The 24,634-nt window shown below is 29.1% G+C and overlaps 1 protein-coding gene across 13 annotated transcripts in view; it reads right to left on the reverse strand.

Moving 5' to 3' along the window:
- LOC141915498 (uncharacterized) overlaps positions 1-24,634 on the reverse strand; it is a 473,311-nt gene that overhangs the window by 369,938 nt on the left and 78,739 nt on the right. For all 13 annotated transcript variants that reach the window (XR_012620964.1, XR_012620965.1, XM_074807054.1 and 10 more), the window contains one exon: positions 1,179-1,245. Coding sequence is in view for 11 of the 13 variants with exons in the window: in XM_074807054.1 (XP_074663155.1) it covers positions 1,179-1,245 (67 nt within the window). In the remaining 2 variants the exon portion in view is untranslated. The remainder of the gene's footprint in view (positions 1-1,178; positions 1,246-24,634) is intronic.

The following is a 24,634-nucleotide window of genomic DNA, read 5'->3' on the forward strand; positions in this document are numbered from 1 at the left end:
AATGATGTTACTTCACAGTGCGTATTAAAGCACATTGGTAAATTGATCCTCCACGGTATAGATTTCGTTTATCTGTTACTTGTAAGGACTAATATATCATATCCATGTATAAATATTAGTTTGCCCACAGAGTCCGATCTAAGGAATAAGAGCCAAATGCACGGAGGCAAGCATATCTGAAATTTTGCTTGCCCCCTCCAAAAGCTACTTGCCCTTCTTCACAGGCAGTCAGATTGGTGGCACTATCATCCATTGTATCTAGTGGGAAAAAAGCTTTGTGACATGAAATTGCACTAGCCCCGGAGAAAATAATTGTCCCGCGCAATCGGGGACAAGTGCTTCGATCGGACCCTGTGGCCATGCGACGGCCCAATTGGGCCATGTCCAGCCAGGAGAATCTTCCTTTACTTTAGGAATTTAGTCTTTTATAAATCAAGAAATCACTTAGACTGGACAAATGATCATTAAAGCAGCAAAACAACATTATCTAACCTCGTATCTAGTTTAAAAAGTCAATCGTCCTTTCATCTCAATTCAAGGAAATTCATATTTTGTATTTATTTTGCCTTCATTTGGAACGGCATGGGTTCCATGTTTTATTTTACGATTACAGGTCTTAACTCCAGGTTTTATGATTCCATTCCATGTTTTATGTATTCCGAGGAATGAAAACAAGACTTATAAGGGATGGTTAGCTTACTCCAGGAGGATTAGAATGGAAGTAGCAGGGATTGAACATACTAATTAGGGTAAGGTTAGAAGCGGGTGAGGTCATGGTTTAGGAATGTAAAAAATGTACAAATTGGTCGTTTTTGGGTAAGAGAGGGAGGGAGAGAAAGAATGTAACCATAGGCAGAAAAAAAAGAAACAGTGTGGTCATATAAGAAGACTTGTTATTACTTGTATTTACTTGAAAAGGAAGACCCAAATAAACAGGTCAGGTCACAGAGGAACCAACTAGAAAGAACATCCAGCGGTACAGCCAGTCACCAACAATGGCGGCGATTGTAGTCCCACGGTGGAAAACTTCATGACACAACAACTGGTGGAGAATTTAGTGGCATAAAAAGTTGTACAGATTCTTGAGTACAATTACAGCAAGAGCACTTGTAAATTAGCGATTATCAATAGACACTGTACCGCAAATGTTTAAAAAAAAACTTGAATCAAAAACTTACTGGATAGTTCTCTGTAGTGAGGAGAGCAAAGAGTCTTAAGATTCCGTAACCGACGTGATCAAAATTCCTGAAAAAAATTCTGTGTATTTGAATAAATGTTGCATTTCATAACGAATAAAGGACGTAACAAAAGAATTATTTTCTTTGATCCAAAACCGCATATCTTTTCATCTACAAATTCAAGATGGCTACCCTAGCAGTTATATCTGATGGCTGATAATCTCTATTTTCGATAGGGCTGATAGCGAATGTCCCCTTTGGCATAGAATTATCATAGTGGGATAGGAAGATAATTATCTAAAGACACAAACGAGATCACCCCTTGTATTTGAAATATGGTTATTTTTTATAAATGGCCATCGGGCCTTTAATGAAAATCAGATGACATCATGCTCATTCCATTTTGATCAATAATTTGGCCGTTTCCAATGTGGCTACCGCCGCCATTATCAGAAATCACATAATGAATCATTACTTGGAATCCATATTGAATTTTCAAAAAACACAGAATTTCTTCATTCTTACTATAAAAAGTAACCGTGTTTTTCCACGGGATACCCCTTGTTGGACAAGGCAGCGGACGCATGTTACCATTATCGGTACCTGGTAGGCCTATGAGATAATCTTTGCTTAACAAATTAACGATACTTCCAAATTAGAAAATGAAGAACCTACATAGGCAATCGATACACATTATGCATATTCTTGCTTTGGATTTTAAATGCAACTCGTGCATCTAAATTGTGATTTATGTGTTGAGAAGAGTTAACTAGAGGACCAAAGGTCCTGTGCTCTCGAGGTAGGTTTTTATAATATCGATGAAAACATGTTACATCGCTCATTCTGCTACTCTTTAAATTATGCAGATCTGTTTGCTTTACCGACTGCCCTGGGCACTATGGTGAGACTTGACGCCTCGGACAGTGGCAGGCAGGAACAAATACGTCAGATCAATTTGTTTTGCTTTAAGCGTTAGAGTGAAATATGGCCGGTTATATGACGATGACGATGCCCACACGAAGACGGGATCGCTACGGACAAGCCATGTCCTGATGATGAATGGCGATTCTTATATCCTAAACAATACTAGTTCACCTGTTCGGTGTTTTCTATATGCAAATAAGTATTGCGTAAAATTCATCCGAATATTCATACACGTTTTATTCACCAAAATAAGCACAAAAAATTATTCCAAAACATTTCCAAATTAATATTTCTATTTCATACAATATAGATTTAGAATACAACTTTGGCAAGGAACATGTGTTACTAAACAGTCTATCGACGGGATGGGACTCTGTAACAAATGCGTATAATGAGGAATCTCCAGACGACGACTGTTGCTACGCTAAACGTCTGCAGTAAATGAATAAAAGCACCCCACATTGCCATACAACTTGGCAATAATTTCAGTCTAACTGTAAAAATTTAAAGCTTTCAAGACCATTGTCTGCCAACTTTTCAAATTCAAAGACTCCCACTGACTTTCCCAGCACAAAACAAGGAATTTAAGACCGCTACGGTACCCACCCTTGGTGCAAGGCGCCCGCTCACGCCAAGTGATGTAGTCATTTGCATATTAATTCACCTTGTAAAATAAATTCATCCGAATGAATTATTGTTAAAATAAGTAATATGAAAAGTGGGGTTTCATACCAGAGGTCGGAGGTCGAGACACCACTCATCACCACAAGTAATATTTTTTTCCTTATAAATGGGGGAGAATAAAGCAGAACAAATTGATGTTAATGAAAATCAATATTATTGTACATATTGTAAAAAATACATAGATAAATCTCAAAAATCACGCCATGAAAAATTTAAAAATCATATGAAAAATGTTATAGATTTTGAAACTCCAGAAAATTCCAATGAAAGAAAAGAACGATTAGAAAATATGAATGTGGATGAAAGAAAATGTAATGTTTGTAATGAATTTATAATAAAAAGGAATTATAAAAGACATCTCGAATCACATAAACACAAACAAAATTTAAGTAATAATGTTTTAGGAATAGATTATTTTGATGATAAACCAACTTCAGAAACTAAATCCATTTCAAATAAACCTTATATGGAAAATGTTAGAAATTATATCGATTCACTAGAAATAAAAGATACAATTGAAATTTTAAAAATATTAAGTAGTAAAATTGGTCCTGCATCTATTATATTTAGATTTTTTAAAGGTACAACAATAGAAGATTATAGTAAATTTATTGAAATCATGGAAAAAATTACTAGATTTGGTACCAGATGTTGAATTTCCAAAAATTAGTATCTCTGGGAAAGTAAGTTTTATCAAATCAGAAAATAAAATGGATTATGATATTCAAACACTCTCTGAAAAAATAATTTCAAAAACGCAAATAAAAGAGAAGTTAGAAAAAATATTTAGTGAATTTAAACGACATATTGAAGAAAGATATTTTGAGGGTTCTGGTTTAACATTGAATGAAATTATATTTTTAGATTTAAATGTTTATAATACAAAAATGATTAAAACATCAAAAAGTAAAACAATGCCTAAAAATGATTCAAACTTAACAACAGAAGAGGATATTAAAGGATAGAGTTATATCAAATTACCATTTACAACAAAAGCAGTAATAAATGGTCAAAATGAAGATAATAAATGTTTTCTATGGTCAATTATTAGTTGCTTACACCCAACAGAAGATATTACACATAGTTTTAGAATAACAGAGTACCAAAAATATGAAACATTATATAAAATTGATCAATATCCAGTAACTATAAAAATGATTCCTAAAATAGAAAAAGTTAATAATTTAAAAATAAATGTATTCGAATTAATACAATTACCAAAGACAAAAGGTGAAAATATCAAAGATTATACATTAGAAGCTTTATATTTAACAGAATATTATGATGATGAAAATCCTATAGATTTGTTATATTACAAAAAAGATGAAAATGAACATTATATGTGGAAAATTGATTTATTCTTAAGAACAGAAAGTGATCATCATCATAAAATTTATCTATGTAGAAAATGTTTATCTAAATTTATGACTGAGAATACATTACTAAAACATAAAGAATTATGTGATAATAAAGATTTTTGCAAATTAATAACGCCAACAGAAAAAGATTATAAATTGAAATTTACTAATTATAAATTTAAAAATAGAGTGCCGTTTGTAATTTATGGGGATTTTGAATCGTTGAATAAAGAATTAACTGATCAAGATAGAAAAGAAATATATAATAAAAAGCAAATTTTAAAAGCAAAGGATATAGGAAATGAATTAAATGAAGATATAATTCAAGATCAACCAATTATAAACACAATTAAAAAAGTTCATCAAAGAGCTGCTGCTTATGGAATTTATATAAAATCAAATTATCCTGAATTATATGTAAATCAACATATTTCTTTTAGAGGTGAAGATGTAGATAATAATTTTTGTAACAAAATAATTAAATTAGAAAGTGATTTTGCAAAATGATTAAACGAAAATTAAAAAAAATAGTTATAACAAAAGAAGATGAAATTGATTTTAAATGTGCAACTCATTGTTATTACTGTGAAAAACGTTTTCATTCATTTGATAAAAAAGCTAGAGATCATGATCATTTAAATTCAAAATATCGTGGAGCTGCTCATGAAGATTGTAATTTACAAGCGAAGAAAGTTAATTTCGTACCAATATTATTTCATAATTTATCGGGCTATGATACCCATCTATTTATAAAACAATTATCAGGAAAATTGGGCACAATTAATCAAGAAATAGAAGAATATAATGCTATAAATGGTGCAAATTTAAGAAAATATGATTTTAAACTATTGGCTAAATCATCTGAAAATTATATTTCATTTCAATTTGGTTGCATGAGATTTTTAGATTCTTATAGATTTCTAGCAAGTTCATTAGATAATTTAGCAAAAAGTTTAGTTGATAATGATTTTATAATAACTCGATATTATTACCCAAATGAACAAGATTTTAAATTATTGAGATTTAAAGGTGCAATTCCTTAATCATTTTATAAAACACATGATGATTTTAATGTAACAGAATTATCAAAAGATCAATTTTATGATCAATTAAAAGAGGAGTATGTGAAAGATGAAGTATTTATTAGAACATTAAATATTTGGAATCACTTTAAGATAAAAAATCATGGTGAATTAGTAGATTTATACTTAAAATCAGATGTTATGATAACGGCTGATATATTTGAAAAATTTAGAGAAGTTAATTTGAATCATTTTAATGTTGATCCTTGTTATTGCTTGCTACTCTAGTCCCGGTTTAACCTGGCAATTTGGTTTAAAATATACAAATGTAGAATTGGATTTATTAAAAGAACCAGACATGGTTTTATTATTTGAAAAATCAATTAGAGGTGGAATTAGTGGTGTTATGGGAGATAGACATTTTAAAGCAAATGATGAATATAAATTATTATACATTGACGCCAATAATTTATATGGTTGGGCAATGATGCAACCTCAACCATATAAAAATTTTATATCAACAGTAGTTGAAAATGATGATAAAACTGATTGGGAAAGCGCAATTATTAGTTTAAAAGATGAAGCACCAATTGGTTATTTCTTTGTAGTTGATTTGGAATATCCTGATAACATAAAGTTTAAAACAACAAAACTTACCATATTGCCCAGAACATTTAACCGTAGATGATAGTTATTTAAGTGAATACCAGAAGAAAATAAATCCGAAAGATCATGTTTTTACAGAAAAATTAATACTTACTAAAATAATAAATACAATTATATTGTTCATCATAGAATGTTAAAATTTTATCTAAAACAAGGAATGAAATTAAAGAAAGTACATAGATATATTGAATTTAATCAATCGAAGTGGTTAGAAAAATATATAGATTTCAATACTCAACAGAGAACAATATCAAAAACAGATTTTGAAAAAGATTTCTTCAAATTAATGAATAATAGTTTTTATGGTAAAACATGTGAAAATATTAGAAATAGAAATGATATTGAATTAGTAAATAATTCTGAACGATTGAGACATTTACAATCAAGTCCTAGACATTTAGGAAATAAAAGATTTGAAGATTATTTAACAGCAGTTAAATTAAAAAGAACGTCAATGAAATTTAATAAACCTATATTCATTGGTTCAACTGATTTAGAAGTATCAAAATTATTAATGTATAATTTTAGTTATAATGTTTTACAACCACTTTTTGGGGAAAAGCATATTGAAATATTATATTTTGATTCTGTAACAGCTGACACCCCAATATTATTAAAATGTAATAATAATATATTAATTAGAAGAATTTCAGAAATAATTCCAAAACAAAATGAATGTTATATTTCGTATGGTGAAAAAGAATTAATACAAATAAATGAATTAATAGATGTTTGGACAAGAAATGGATGGAAAAAATTAAAGAATATTATTAGGCATAAAACAAATAAGAAAATCTATAGAGTTAGAACTAAATTAGGGTTTGTAGATGTTACAGAAGATCATAGTTTAATTAAACGAAATGGTGATGAAATAAAACCAACTGATATAAAAATTGGAGATGAATTATTACATAAAAGATTTTTCCAAAGAATGAATCATATGTCATTTGATGAAATAATTAATAATATTTATAATATAGAACCCGAAACATTAGAAGAAAAAGAATATTTTATCAAAGGATTTTTTATGGGAGATGGTTCAGCAGGTGTGTATAATTATGTTAGTGGAACTCAATATTGTTGGTATTTATGTAATCAAGATTTGAAAGTATTAGAAAGAATTAAGAAATTCTGTGAAGAAGTTTATTCACATAAAACATTTAAAATCATAGATGTTATGAAATCATCGCAATGTTATAGAATACACATGAATAATACTAAAGACTAAAGATTTTGCTATGAAATATAACGATGAATTCTATATTCATGCAATAGTTAAAAGTAATACTTCAACTAAAGAAAAGATAGTTCCAGATTATGTATTAAATGCAAAATATAATTTAAGAAAATGGTTCTTCATTGGATTCTATGCTGCAGATGGCACTAAAAAATTTACAAAACAGAAAACTATATCTTTAAACCAAAAAGGAAAAGTTGCTATATCAGGATTGAATCTATTATGCAGTTCATTAGGTTTTGATATGAATATTGGATTGATTAAATCTAAACCAAATTGCTTTAATTTAAGCCATGTAGAAAAAGAATTAACTGAAGATTAAAGGTTAAGATTTATTCGAAATATATAACCCAACAGACTATGTTTATGATTTATCAACAGATGATGGAACATTCAATTCTGGATTCCCATTAATCCTCAAAAATACTGACGCGTACATACTAAAAATCAAGACAAATGACATAACAAAAGACTTAAAAACATTAAAACTTCATTTTGATTTTAGCATTTATCCCAAAGATCATGAACTATTTAGCAATGATAATACAAAGATTCCTGGTAAGTTTAAAGATGAATTAGGGGGCGATGAAATGATTGAATTTGTTGGGATAAGAAGTAAAATGTATAGTTATAGAACAAAAGATCATGAAGCTAAAAAATTATAAGGAATAACAAAACATGTGGTTGATAAACAGATAGAATTTCAAGATTATATTAAGTGTTTATAACTCAATTGTAATGAAACACAAAATGAATTGTTTAAGATCAGAAGATCATGAGAGGTACATTAATGAAGTTGAAAAAACTAGTTTGAATCCATTTGATGATAAAAGGTGTATTTCAGATGATGGTATAAAAACATTACCTTATGGTTATTAAAATGGATCAATATCATCAAACTCGAAATCACTATTGGTTTCTTCTTTTTCATTTAATTGTTCTTGTATAATTTGTTTAGGTTCTTCCATTTCATTTTTCTCATTTAAATAAAGTTCTATCTTGTACCACATTTCATCTCGCTCTCTTTGTTTCTTTTTGTTCGTTAATTCATCAAATGGAATTATAATATCGATGTTTAAAAAATTTACAATCTTATTTAAAAAGAATTCATAATTAATTGAATCTGTTTTTCTATTGTCCACATGATATCTTAATATTTGTTTGAATGTGTCTTTTATATTTTCCATATCTTCTTCTGTTAATTAAGGTTTTTTATAGTAATCGTTAAATAATAGATATAAATACATTTTCTTTTCTTCTGTGTTAAATGTTGATGGAATAATTGTTTTTATAATATCTTTTTTAGTTATTTCACCATCTTTATTTTCTATCATTTTCATTTATCAAGCCATTGCTATTCTGGTGTATGATCTTCCATAGAAAATATCTTAAATATTTCATCTAGATATTTTAATTTTGGTTCTATAAGAATATCTCTAGTTTTTTCATTACCCCATAAATTTTTTTGCCATCCACATTCATTACAAAATATCACAGGACCTTCTTGTCTTATGTACTCATAAAAACATCGTGGGCATTTTTATCTATCATAGCTTGGTAATAGATCTTCATTAAGCTCTTGGTATTTACTTAAGTTTTCTTTATGTTTTATTGTTCTATTATGTAGATTTGAATTACTTGTTGTAATAATCAATTTACAATATTTACAATGATATGTTTTTCTTGCTAATTCATTATATTGTTTTTCTAACTTTTTAAGTGTTTCTTTATTATCTGGTAACGTTTTCTCATATTTTATTTTTTCTAAGAAACTATTTTTTCTTTCATTGAATTCAGTTTCAAATTCATTAGAAATTTTATCTATATGTACTTTACGAAATTGATGATTCTCCCAATCTTCTATATTTTCAGGGCTATATTTTATTCGACAATGCTCACAGAAATGATCTTTTATATTATCCTTATCAAAGAATAAGAAAGGTCTTTTCCAAATAATTTCAGGTTCAACTTCAACAGAATTACTTTTACTTTCGTTACTATCAACATTAACCGTTGTGTCGTTAATTTTACACTTCTCTGAATGTTTTTTAACATAATTTCTTGAGAATAATTTATTACAATTTGGACAGTTTATTTTAGGGGGTTTATAATTTTCATCATGTTTTTTCATATGTCGAGCCATATTACTTTTTCTGAGAAGTTCACCACAAATTTCACATCCTATCTTCTCATCCATTTATTAAGGAAAAATTTTATTAAAATTAATTTGTAGTGATGATCGGTAATTTTTTTATGTTATAAATAAATGGTAGAATTAAACGAATACAGAATATTTGTTGATTCTAGAAGACTTACAAATTATAAATCACATAGTTTACTAGTACAATTGGATAGAGAATTTAAGAATTGTGTAGATTTAAAATTAGTAAATATAAGTTTATGTAACTCATTTTACAATATATCGAATAAAAGTCTAGAACATTTAATTTTTTCAATGTGTAATTCTAGTATATGAAATATTTTACCATTGAAGAATGTTAAACAATTTTGAACGCAAATAAATTATGATTTAGCTGAATGTGATTTTAAACCTTGTATTCCACATTTCAATAATTTCAAATAAGAAGTAAGAAATCATAATGGTTATTTAATTGATTTGAATAACTTTCCTGTAATTTATGAATTAGTTTATAAGATGTAGAGTAATTTTTTTGATATATAAATGAATATAACTGTTGGACCGAGCATATGTTTTGGATTTGATTTTAAACGTGAGAAAGAAATGAAATTTAACATTACTGATGTAATTACACATATCAAAAATATTGCATTTTCTAATGAAGCAACACTTGAGTATGAAAAAACAATATACAAAGAAACTTTAAATGTAGAAAAGATTACTAATTTAATTAGAGAATCTTTAAGATTTTATGAATTAGATGAAGATTTTATCATCGATGATATTAAAAAAATAATAATTGAAATATATACAAATGAAACTAGTAATGAAATAAATGTTGAAATAATCATCACTAAGATAACTAAATATTTTTAAGATAGTAATTTTTTTGATTAATAAATGAGTGATAATAAGTGGATAATAACTGGATTATATAATGGTGCCTTACTATCAGTTGGAACTGTTGGTTATTCAATGGTATCAAAAAAAAGTATTCAAAATGTGTTAATGTTGATAGATTTGATATAAATGATATTTTAAAATTAACATTAGCAGTTACTTTATCTAATTTAGCTATTGATCATTTGGAAAAACAAAAATATATGCCTCCTATATAAATGCATAATATTTTTGTTAAATAAATGGCTTCTGCAATTATAACTATTATAGGATCGGCAATTGTTAACGCTTTAGCATTTACTGGTGGTGGTTATTTATTTAAGCATATTGATAAAAATGGTTCATTATTAGAACTAAAAAGACATAACATAGCGTTAGAAAAATATAATAAAGCAGCAGAAGAATATAGAGATAAGAGGCAAAATTATATGGATTATATTAACATGGAATTATATGATCAGAAGATTTCACATAGAGATTTTCAATCAGTTGATGATGCAATGAGTTTATATAACATTACATCTATACAAACCTAAATTATCAGATTATTATACCCCAAGTAAAGAACAACAGAAATATGAAATAATTTGGATTTTAGATGGAACAGTTATTGTTATATTTGTAGCATATAAATTAACTAATTAGTAATTTTTTTGCTAAATAAATGGATGATAAAGGTGATAATATTGATATTATTCCTCATGATATAAATAAAACTAAATTAAAAATATATTTAGAAAAACAAATATTAGAATATGAAAGTGACTTAACCCTTTCAGTGCGTCTACACCGCAGTGCAGTGTACGAATCAGTGATGGATTTTGCTAGTACACCGCACTGCGGTGTATTGATTTAATTAGTAATTACTAATTATCTCTCTTGAAAGATGGCAGCACCTGTCAAACATAGTGAAATATTAGTAACTAACGATATACCGCGCCAGGGTGTAGACACACTATAGTGCTATTCCCGTTATTCAACACACTAGGGTGGAATTTTTCAGAATTTTCAAATTATCTTCAGCACTAAAGGGTATTAATTAGCCAGCACTGAAAGGGTTAAAGATAAAAAAGAAAATGTATATATATATATAAATAATATATAAAAATATATATTATTAAAATATATATAAATATATGTTATTTTATTATTAGTGGTTCGGTTACAATTAGTTCTGTTATAACATTTCTAGCAATATTCAGTCCATTAACACCTTTAGCTATATCAATTGGCGTGCTAGGATTATCATCAAGTGTTTTAACTGGTATAAGTTCAAAATTAGATATAAAAAGTAATAAAGAAAAAATTAAAACTAATATAAAAGAAATTAATAAATTAAAAAATACACTAGATTATATAATAAGTTTAAATGGTAATATAACAGTTGAAGAACAAGATAAATTATTAAAAGAATTAGTTAATTATTAATTTTTTTATTATATAAATGGTAGATAGTTTTCCAAAAGCTTTTCAATATAATAAATCAATTAAATATAATATTCCTGCAATAGATTTTAATAAAGATATTTCATATAGAAATGAAGTTTTAAATTCATTAATTAATTTAGAAATTTATGTTACTGAAACTAATAATTTCAATGTTAATGTGGAAAATATATTTCATGTGTATAATATTAATTTTAAAAATTTAAATGAGGCAAAACAATGGTTATTAAAATCTAATATGAAGTATTGGCAGAACCAATTAAATTTTGCTGTTTATTGCGCAACAACAGGGTGTGGTATAAGTTGGAATGATCATTTAAACAAACCAAGTTTACCACTGATGTTATCACTTTTTAGATTTTATACATATTTTCAAATAAAATTAATATTGAATGAATTAGAATGTCATTTACCAGGTTCAAAATATTTTAATGAACTAAATAATAATATTAATCTTTCTAAGTTTTATAAAATATATTATGAATTTAATATTAATTCAAATAATGATTTTAGAGCAAAAATTGGTACAATGGGTGGATTAGGAATATTATATACTTAAGAATTTGGAAAAATAATAACAAATTCAGATATAGAGAACACTAAATTGGAATGAATTACCAAAATATTATAATAATATACAACAACAAAACAATAATGGTTGGATTAATTTTATTTTAGAAAATAGTGAAGGTTTTACAAAATCAGGCATACAAAGAATAAATCAATCTATTAGAACTTATTTGATATGTATTCTAGGTGCGCAAGTTGAAACAAGATCCCCAATAGTTGGAAATGATAACACTTCATTTGATGCGCAGAAACAATTCAAAGTATTATTTGAAGATTCAATTCATAATGATAAAAATAGATCGATTCCAGAAAACATTGTAAGATATCAAAATTATTTAGATAAATCACATATTAGATTAAATTATTGTTTAGGCCCTAATCTATTAATTATTTCTAATGATTTAGTATTAAAGATGGGAAATATAATTGGTTATAATAATCTAATTAAAACTGCAACAAAAAATAATTCATTTGGATTAAATGATATAAATAAAAAGATTATTACTGCTCCAAAATTAATGGAAGGTGAAAAAAATAAAAAACATATTCAATCAACAGAAACTAAAACTAAGAATATTAAATTAAATAATGATTCTAAAACAAAAGATTATAATACTTCACACGGTGAAATAATTAAACTTAATGATGATAATAAATCCCATGAAAATGCTAAATTAGCTATAACTTGTATAGGAATTGTTATAGGAGGAATATTATATATTAAATCTTAACTTTTTTATTATATAAATGGATGTAAAAGGTGGAGAAGATATTGGAATGGATACTTTTGATGAACCCGGTATAACTGAAGAACCGCCTAATTTTAATGAAACAAGTTTGAGTAACGATAATGAAACAGCACATAATTCTAATTTAGCAAGACCTGATACTTTTGAATATGTTAATAAAGCACGTTCAAGATTGGATATTGAAAATGAAAATCCAGGTTTATTAAAAAAAGAATTAGAATATGAAGAATTAACTGATAAATTTAAACCAATATTAAAAAAATCTGGTTTCAATATAACTAATAAAGGTATGAATTATTTAGTAAAAGATTTGAAATATTTAAATGGTGATTATTATTGGCATTTGAAAGATGATTATTATTTTAAGATATCTTCCAATAAAAGTCTCGATAAAATAATAACAAAACCAACTTTAATTAAATTAGAACAATCTAGAATTAAGAAAATCATTAATGATGTTATAACTGATGTTACAGAAGAAGAGATAACTCTAAATAGAATAGAATTTAAACGAAGAAATGATGATTTTTTAAAGATAATTAATGAAAATTTAGAACCAGAAACAATTCCTAAAGAAGTTATTAATTCCAAAACTAGTAAACTTAAATCAACCGAAGTTCAAACTGAAAAACATTTACAAAATGGGTTACTTGATGCAACAGATCAAGAATTAGAAGATTTAAATATATTTTCTGATGAAGCAATTAGAGAAATTATTAGTATAAGAAATGAAGCTGATAAAATTGCACATAATAAAAGTATATGAGATATTAAAATTAGATTTTTAGAAAAAGAATTAACTAATGTAAATGAAGAAATAGAACAACTAAAGTCTGATTTAGATCATCAAGTAATTGATGAAATAGAATATAGGAAAAAAGAATTACGTTTAGAAAAAGAAATTGATAATTTAAAAGATAATTTAGAAGTACAGAAAGAAGAAATTAAATTATTATTAAAATCATATGATTATAATATTAATAGATTAAAAGTTATTTTTAAAGATTTGTTGATAAAACCAAATTCTGAAATATTAAAAAATATAATAAAATTATTATTTAAATTAAAAGGTATAACAATTCTTTCAATTCTAACAGCTATAACTATGATATTTACAACAATAGGTTTAGCTATATCAAATTCATTAAAATCTACTCCTACTCCAAATAAACCCCCGAATGATAATAATTCTATACAAGATAAAGTTAAGGATGGTTTAAAAAAATTAGCAGAATATTTATGGGAACTATCTAAAAAATCTGCTGCAGCATTACCCGGAGTAATTGCATCAATTGTTGGTTTTATATTGTAATCTGCAGGAAACATTATTAACTTTGCTGCTGAACATATAATCTTATTTTTAATTACAGTTGTAAGTGCTATAATTTTTGGGTTAGTGAATATGATAAAAAATAAATAATTAATTTTTTTGTTAAATAAATGAGTTATATAAGTCCTTCTAAGAATCATAGAATATCTAATGCTATTAAAGCAGAAAGATCACATCATATAATTACTCATAATCCTTCAAATATTAATCCTGATGAAACTTTATATGTTAGAATCCCTAGATTAACACAAAGTACTTTTTATGTTCCAAATAGTATTTATTTATCAGCCGATATAAAAGTAACTGGTGATAATAATAATTATGTTGTTGATAATGTTGGAAGATATTTGATTAAAAAATTAACTATAAAGATTGGTCCAGAAACAGTTTTCTCATTAGATGATTATAATTTATTTATGCATTATAAAGATTTATGGTTAACTAAAGAAAATAGAAATAATATGATACTTCAAGGCATCCAATCAGAGAACCAAAATAAATTAAGATCTGAAGCCAATAATGCAGTAGTAGCTAATGACGTAGATAGTTTGATAAAAAGAATTTATGGATGCAAATATAAAATTCCATTAGATTTTGAATTGATAAATAATAATGCACCTTTATATAAATATGCAATTCAAGAAGATGTTATATTCGAAATAACATTTGCTCCTGTAAATGAAATTGTATTATCTAGCGTTGTTAAAGATATGGGTTATAAATTATCAAAAATATGTTTAGTATATGATACAGTAACTGATGAAAATATTGCTAACACAATTCAAACTCGATACAATCAAGGATTTACATCATTATATGATTATATTGATAAATAATTGATAAGAATATTAACTTCCCAAGAAGATCTATTAAAGGTATATTAATATTTTTCACAATTGCAACATATTCTAATGGTGCAATACAGGTTGATAAGTATTATAATCCTGAAATAACAAAAGTAGAAATAACTATCGAAGGAATAGCAAATAAAATATTTTGTCAAGGAATGAGAATGATAGATCAATGGCCAGAAATTAAAAAACATTTTATGAATGAAAAAGTAAAATCATCTGAAAATTGTAATATTAATCAAATTGATTATTATACCGGCAATAAATATGCACTATGGTTAGATTTTAGAACAACAGAGAGTAATTCATTACATGGTTCTGGAAAAAAATTACAAAATACAAAAGATGGATTACAATTATTCATGAAAAAGAAAAAAGGAATCAAAAATTTCAAAATGCATATTTATATTATATCTGACGCGCAATTAAATATCATGAATTCTCAATTAAAAAGTATTCAATATTAGAAATATTATGAATTCTCAATTAGAAAGTATTCAATATTAGAAATATTATCAATTCTCAATTTGAAAGTATTCAATATTAGAAATATTATGAATTCTCAATTAGAAAGTATTCAATATTAGAAATATAAAGTTAAAATTAACGATATATAAATGGGTGGTAAAAAAACTCCTAATACTAAAGAACAATATTTAAGAAATCTATATTACAACCCTGAGAGTTCGGTTGCTTATTCTTCTGTAAAAAATATATGGCGCCAAGTAAAACAAGATAAATTAGATAAGATAATCCCACAAAATTTAGTTAAATATAAAGATGTAAATGAATTTATGTTAGAACAGCCAACATATACAACGCATAAAACAATTGTTAGAAAATATAAAACTCGTAAAACTATCGTAAGTTATGTAGATCAACAGTGGCAAGGAGATTTAATTGATATGAAAAATGTTAAGAGAGATAATGATGATTATTGGTGGATATTGAATATGATTGATATTTTTAGTCGTTATGTATGGAGCTTCTCACTTTATAGAAAAGATGCTGTACAAACATCAAATGTTTTAAGAAAATTTCTTTCGGATGATAAACTAAAACCAGAAAAAATACTATTTGATGATGGAAAAGAATTTGATAATTCACTTGTTCATGAACTCTTAGATAATCATAATATTAAATATTTTTAAACAAAATCGGATAAAAAAGCAGCAGTTGTTGAACGATTTAATAGAACATTAAGAACAAGAATGTGGAAATATTTTACAGCAAATAATACTTTTAAATGGATTGATGTTTTACCAAAATTGATAGAAGGTTATAATAATTCTTATCATTCTTCTATTGGAATGAAACCTATTGATGCTAGAAAACCAGAAAATGCTGAAATTGTTTGGAATAACTTGTATGGGGTATTTCTTGTAGATGATTTTGGTGAACCTAAATTTAAAGATGGTCAAAATGTTAGTTTCTAAGTATAAAAAGATATTTGACAAAGGATACGATCGAAATTTTACTAGGGAAATATATAAAATAAAAAAGGTAATAACAACAAAACCATATGTCTATAAATTAGAAGATTTAGATGGTGAAGAAGTTGATGGGTATTTTTATGAAGAAGAATTGAGTTTAACTACTGAAAATCTAGAACAAGAATATAAAATTGAAAAAGTATTAAAAACAAAAACTGTTAAAAGAAAAAAATATTCTTTAGTAAAATGGGTTGGACGGCTAGATAAATTTAATGAATGGATATTATCAAGTAAAATTAAAAATATTTAAATGAATAAGGAATTATTTATATTTGAACCTCATAATATGTTAATTTCTGGCGTAACAAATTGCGGAAAAACTTATTTTATATTAAATTTATTAGAAACTATTTATAAAAACTATTTTGATAATATAGTATTATTTTGTCCAACATATGAATTTAATCAAACTTATGATGGAAATATTACTAGAAATAATAAATTTATTATATTAGATTCTAAAACAATTTAAGAAAATTTAGATAATTGTATTAAAATAGCAATTGATATTTATAAAGCATCAAATACATTATTCATTATAGACGATTGTGCAAATTTACATGATTCAAAAGTGAGAGAAAGTGATGTTATTTAGCTTTCTCTGAGAGACATTTTGGGATAACAACTTGGGTTTTAAATCAAAAATATAATTCAATTGTTAAAGACTTTAGGGAGAATATAAGATTTTTAGTTTTATTCTACAACAAAGATAGAAAATCGATGAAAAATGCACTTGAGGAAAATAATATTATTCCACATGATTTACATAATGAATATATGGATAAATTGAAAAATAATAAAAGATCAAAATTACTATTTAGATTACAACACCCATTTAAATATGAATTTATTTAAATTCAACTGGTTTGTTAATCTAGTTAAATTCTAGTTACATTCTAGTTGAAATCTAGTTATTGGTAGTTGGAACAAAAATCAACTAGATTTAACAAGAAATAAATACAAACAACAATATTTCAACTAGCTTGTTAATTTAGTTGAATTCTAGTTACATTCTAGTTGAATTCTAGTTGCAACAACACAACTAATTTGTTTGTTATATAAATGGGAGGTGAAAAGAAAATAAAATCTAAAAATGGTGATGTTCCAATTGAAAAAACTTTAGATGATTTAGGAATAACAGAAACAAAATTAACTCCAGATGATGGTGCTTTAAATTATGTTACAACAAATAATAATTATGAATATTATTTTTATTGCAAACATCAATTAGAAATATTAATAGCGTCTGGAAAATGTAAAAATTTTATCGGTAAAAATTTAACTTCTAATGAATTAGATACAATGAAATCAGATGAAATTATTAGATTATTTAAGATTTATGAAACCGCGAGAACAGCTAGAATTAATGACGCGATATCAGAAAATGTAGTAAAAGGTTATAGTAAATTATGTAAATATATACTACCAATTGAAGATGAAAATAGATTATATGCTGATTTAAAAAATGATTATTTAGTTATGACTGAATTAAATAAATGGATTGGATATTTGTCATTTCAATTAGGTGGATTTATGACATTATTATCAACTGGAGTTATAACATCTTCAAATATTGAAAGTAAAAATATTTCTATAATAAATGAGCAAGGTGGAAGAAGTGAAGAAAAAACCGAGAACTCGGAAACAAATTGAATGGTCTCGGCAATTAGGAATTAAATCACAAGAATATAAAGAAGCTGTAAAAGAAAAAAAAAGTAATAAAAATGGTGAAAATATTGTTATTTCTACTCCTTCTAATAATAGAATATTTCATAAATATCTATATTTTACAGCTGGATTTGTAATTGTATTCATTTTGATTGGGTGTAGTTGGTATAAGAAATCAAATAAAATTCATATTAATAATTCTGAAACAACTGCTATTAAAAATGAAAATACTTCTGAAATTCCAAAATTAACAATAAAAAAATGGATTAATATTTTAGAAAAAAAGCAAAAAATATAATTTTTTTTTAATTAATTGAATATCACCATGTGGGAAATGAAAGTTATGACGGGTGTCTCGTACTCTCGTACTCTGGTATGAAATGAGTTATTTCACTCACACTTTACTCACACTTTTATGTTTAAAAATCTAATTTTAATCAACTCGTTAATTACTTGTTACTTTTCTAAAATATGAATTAACATATAAATTATTTTAAAATAAATGAAATTCATGTAAATAATGTTCATTTATATGAAATTATTAAGAGAAATAGGGAATTGAGGCTTTCATTCTAGAGGGAGAGAGGTTGAGTGAGCTCGACCTCCGACCTCTGGTATGAAACCCCACTTTTCCTATTACTAAAATATTATCCAAAAATCTTCTTGATATTATTGTGATCAAATTCTATTACCATTCAACCCAAATATAATGTGAAATTATCTTGAATACAAAGTTGCCAGATCTATTTTTTTAACCACATTTATTGGATCTTTCGTTAATTCAATGGCTGTGAAAATGGTGTGCTTTTGGTTCGCGGTAAACATACACGACACGATGCCGACACGCTCGTAATAGCTCTCTTGTTCCTCGAGAGCTAATAACAAGAGATCCACGTATCTTTACATCTCAGGTGCGATAAGTTAAATGAAAAAATTGTGGGACCATTTCGACGTTGAACTAATCAGATGTGGGACCAATAGGATGTGTAACAAATTGAGGGGCTAATGTGCAGATGATATAGGAACAGTGTAAATAAGTAGTTGCGTACACATCACTGTTGGCAATATGACAGTAAAGTTATTTGCCACATGCACCAGAGTTTGCTATGCTCGGTTCACGCTCACAACTTCCCAATTTCTGTATTATTGATCCAAGAAGAAAATAAACATGGTTGTGTCATAATGCTCTCTCATACATACAGCTTTAATCACAAAACCCCAGGGGAGTGAAGAAACAGATGAAGCATCTGCAATAAGTACAGAAGACAGCGTAACAATAAAAAGTTAAAAACATGCCATTTTGACCAGAAAGTAGGTCATAAGTCGGCCATCTTGAATTGGAGAAGTTCCGAGAACAAGACAGTTCCTTTTCATATTATCATACACATGCCATAAAAATTTCATTAATCTATCCCTAACGGTTTTCTAGTCTTCTAGTTCCGCAAGTAGATTGTGTCGGCCATCTTGATTCGGAGAAGTCCCCAAAACAATAAGGTTTCACATCATACTATCATACAATTCTAATATAAATTTCATGAAATTTTCTCAAACGATTTTTGAGTTATCAGGTACACGTGTCAAAAATACGTCATAATTCGGACATCCTAAATCGTAGATTCAATTCATTGATCTCCAGTTTTTTCACAATACAATAGGGAGAAGGAATAAATGCGACGACTATCAAATTTAAAATAAACATATAATAAGACTGTCCCATGACTAGGAAATGAGAAAGTAAATCCTAGTCGAAATGGCACATTAATATTCGAGCAGATGAACAGACCGGTTTTTCTGCGTCGTGTCATCGAATATGCCCTAACATTGGGAGCATTTATTTTATATACAGATTTTAGCCGCATGATCAAGCTACATGTTGCACATAAACATATTAGATTGCATGGCTTTGGTCAAAGTTACAACCTAATTTGTTAGCAAAATTTTTTTTAGCAAAATCGATTTTTGGACCCATAACAAAAATTGAATTATATTAAAGATTATATATAAAATGGTATCTTTTTTAACACCGTTATTTGTGAAGAGAAAGTTGTTACTTCGTTGCTTCTCCCTGTTGACTCCTTGGGACTAAAAAACGTATTATTTATACTAGACAGCTGTTTCTGTCAAAATAATTTTAAAGCATGTTTGGTCGTAGCACATTTCCTGTTTGCTGCCATCTAATACAACATACCTACATACAGCCCAACCTAGAGTGAACGTGCTCAAATCTACTAAGATCACAAAAAGTCGATTAAATTCAATAACCGATGTTTGCCCTGGTGCCGACCACGTTCTGACCCTGACCGCTGCTGCAGCTGGTATCTGGCTGCTAGTGAACGGTATCATAAAATAATGTCAGATAAAATTGCAATTCGACACCCGGTATCCCAGCGGGAAAACCCGGTTATTATTTATAGTTATAGTGAAGAAATTCTGTGTTTTTTTTTTAAACTGACCAGCTTGTCGGCTTTGCATAAATGGCAAATAATGAATTCTGTGAGATATATTTGTCAAAATCCACTTCCCGCTCGATATAATTTCATAAGTAGCTAGCAGGAACAAATACCTCAGATCAATCTTTCCCTCTGATCTTCTTGTTGAAAGGGGAATAGAATTATTTTTCAATTAAGTAAAATTGAATTGGATTTGATTTGTACGAATATATACTCAGGTGCCCATGCAATTGAAATTCGCTCCCTTTGTATGGTAATAGGAATGGGATGATAATGGTAACAGGTAATAGTAATAGGTAAAGGAATTGGAAATTATTAAATTGAAACTCGAGGAAGAAAGTGTACTTGTTTCAGAAAAATCTCACACTCGTCTCAGGGGAATATTAGATGGTTGCGAAATGGAAAAAGATTCTTTCATTCATAAATTCTGGGAGGAGCAGCTAAAAGCTTTTTCGAGAAAAACAAGTGGAATGAGATTGCACCCAATGATGGTACGTTTTGCAATATCAATACACAGTCAAAGTCCGTCTGCATACAGATCCCTTGTTGGAGGCCTCGTGTAAGTGAATGTTCGATTACACTTCAATGTCAATCAAAACAATCACCAGGTTAAAATGAAACAATGCCTATGGCGGATATGTGAAATAATTACATCCTCACCAGCAATGAGCATTTGAAATTCACACGTATACGGCACCTAGTCCAATGAAACGTACGCCATTCTATGGCTTCCCCATAACTATTTTAGAAGCGCCGGAATTCCCCGTATATCCCAAAAACAGCCAATCCCATTCGCTCGTAGAGACGACGCCCCCCCAATCGAGGTCATTGCAATTTTATACGCGAGAGCTAAGAGTTTTCCCGCCAAAAACAGTTTTTCGTAGAATTTTAACTCAGTTGACCATGTCATCTACGGAGGTTCACCATGTCTTCAATCGCATCGATTATACGTCGTTTAACCCTTCGTGAGCGCACCATTTTTGACAAGTTTTGCCACCAGAGCGAAGCCATTTTTGGGGTAATTTCAGGCCTTTTGACCTTAAGTTTTTAACTGCCTGCCACAGTAAAACTACTAAATGGATTCACATATAACTTTCAGATAAAATGTATATTGACCACAGGATTATTTTACACTGGTCATTATGGCGATTGTTGTCGTTGCCATGGCAACGGTGAAATTCAAAATGGCCGCCGCGTGTATAGTTTCTCATTATTTTCTCAGAAAAAATCCAATTCTGCCAAACTGGGAAAGGTTATGGTTTCAAAACAGCACTAAAACAACTGCCAAACATGTTTTCTATCAGGCAATAGTCATAAATTGTAATTCTTTCATGTACTTTGGGAAATTTTGAACTTATGTGGTAGCTAGATCAAGTACCGAAAAATTTGAAAATTTGACTGAAGTGCAATGAATGAAAGTTTATTAGTTTTCATAACTACAGGAATCCATATAGGGTATATGCATATGGAAATAGAATACCTGTATGTGTTTATATATATATAAATATTTATAAATATATATATATTCAAATATATATGTATACGTATATACACGTTCCGAAAATGATACTTATCAGTATGTACAATATGTATTTTTCATGTTCTTTCAAATAAAAACACCATGAATGTTTCAAGTTTACTGTTTGTTACATTTTTACAGTTTTCCACCACTGAAATTTTTGGTTTTTGTTGCTGCTTTCTCTTTTGGGGCCTTATAGTTCACAACTGAATGATATCGCAACATACACTCTGGGTGGAGGGGTGGGCGGTCCCCACATTTGCCGCACATGTATACTGTCTCATTACGAAATGTTTTGCCCAGTTTTCGATCAGAGCACACTTTGCATTCTTTGGGGTTGTCTCCTTTCAATTGGAAATGTTGGGCTCCATCAAGTCTTTCAGGTCTTTGTCCACCATCAACAGGTGGTGGTACTCGGGCATTAGCCCGGTGTGGTGACATTTCATCGACCAACGCCAAGCGAAATTTCTTCGTTGACAGAATATCCTTCTTGTCAATGCCACGGAGTTCACAATCCTGCCGGTAGAGGATGTGAGCATTCACAATCGTAACTTCGAGGAGATGAAAGAATACTTTCCTCCACCATTTTACAGATATTCGCTCGAAGTTATAGTAGCAAGCAAGCTGGTCGTTGACATCGACGCCACCCATGAGTGGATTGTAATCGGTGACACATGTAGGCTTGTGGCGTGGGGGGTCACCGACTTTCTTTGCAGGAACATCAGTCCACTCATCAGGACCATGGATACTTGATATCATGGTAATGACACGCTTGTCTCTCCATTGGAGTACCATAATATCGTCTTGCCTTGCCGCCCTCGAATCGCCACGCTTCATGCCCTTGGTGTTTTTCATGGGCGGAGGCAGGCCTTTACGGTTAGGCATCATTGTACCCAGAATGGAAAAGCCATTGTCAATGAGCTTTTCTGCAAGAGCCATGGTCCAGAAAAATCTGTCCATGACTAATATATGACCAGGAGTGTCGATGACATCAACAAGATTCATCACAGTCTGGGCAACTTCGGTCAGTTCCGCATCATTTGGAGCATCACCGGCACCAGGGTCCTTCCCCAGATACATGTTCATTTTGTACTTGTATCCAGTACTGGAATCAGCTAGGGCATACATTTTCATTCCCCACTTGATGGGTTTTTTTGGGTTGTACTGTAAAAACCCAATGCGGCCCTTGAATAGAATCATGGTCTCATCAATTGAGATCCCCTCGCCGAGAGTAAAGAATTCTTGACTTTTGCTGTTGACATGCTCAACAAGCCATGCTACTTTGTATCCTTTGGATGGCAAAGGCTGTCCTGCACCTATGGGCTCTGCCACATGAAGATTCCAAAACAAGAGTAGAAACTTATCACGTGGCATGCTGTTATGGAAGAATGGGATATTTATGGTACGCCGTACTGAGAAGTAGTCCCAAATCGATGGCAATCTGATGACACCCATGTTGATCACCATCCCAAAAACACAAAGTAAATCTTCACGAGTAGGTGTTTTCCACTTTCTCAGCCTTGAAGATGGTTTTAGGTCTCCAGCCACGTCAGTTGCAGCAATTTTCGCTCTGGTTATGGTGTCGGTGTTTTGACAAATTCGATGGAGCACGTGATTTGGCCAAAATAGCCGAAAGTAGTCAATCGGCTCATGTCCTACCATTCTTGGAAGCTGAAATATATAAACATATATGTGTACTAAATAACTGTTCTATAACCAAACTAATTATTCAGAAACAGAAATGAAAATTCTGAAAATTCATCAGTCCACTCATCAGGACCATGGATACTTGATATCATGGTAATGACACGCTTGTCTCTCCATTGTTCAAAAGCGGCTCCTGACTATGGTCGGGATAAAAAATTTTTTACAATAGGTCATCCCTGACAACAATTTTCATCATAAAAAGATCATAAAAAACTCACCGTTGGACCTGGGTTTCCTGTAAATTCTTCACTAACAGGATAATCCGGTCTATCACCTTCAGTGATATCCTCCCAGTCCTCGTGGTCAAGGATTCGATGCTGCAAATTTTGGGGTGGGGCAACGTTATCCCCTACCCCCCCATCACCATCGTCCTTGCTATCTTCCGATTCATCGCTGCTCACTTCGACTGACCCTCTACTTTCATCGTTACTAACAACTAAACCGTTTGAAGCAACGCTACTGGTTGAAATATCCGATAATTCATCACTATCTGAGTCTCCTTCAAAATAGCTGAGTGCAGCATCAAGTGTTATTCGTTTCGGCCTGGAGGCAGCCATTACTACATGTATTAGTACGTCACAGACACTTGTTCAGTTAGTGTACACCGTGCGCTATCGATTTACAACGCAGATTAGTTTTCCGGTAAGCCACGGGTGGCAGCACCTCCTAGAGCAATCCGAAACAAAATTTCCGACTAAAGTCGGGAGACGCTTAGTTTCCGTGGTTCGAGATTTCCCGACTA

This window comes from Tubulanus polymorphus, chromosome 1, assembly GCF_964204645.1.
Source record: "Tubulanus polymorphus chromosome 1, tnTubPoly1.2, whole genome shotgun sequence".
NCBI classification, from domain to species: domain Eukaryota; kingdom Metazoa; phylum Nemertea; class Palaeonemertea; order Tubulaniformes; family Tubulanidae; genus Tubulanus; species Tubulanus polymorphus.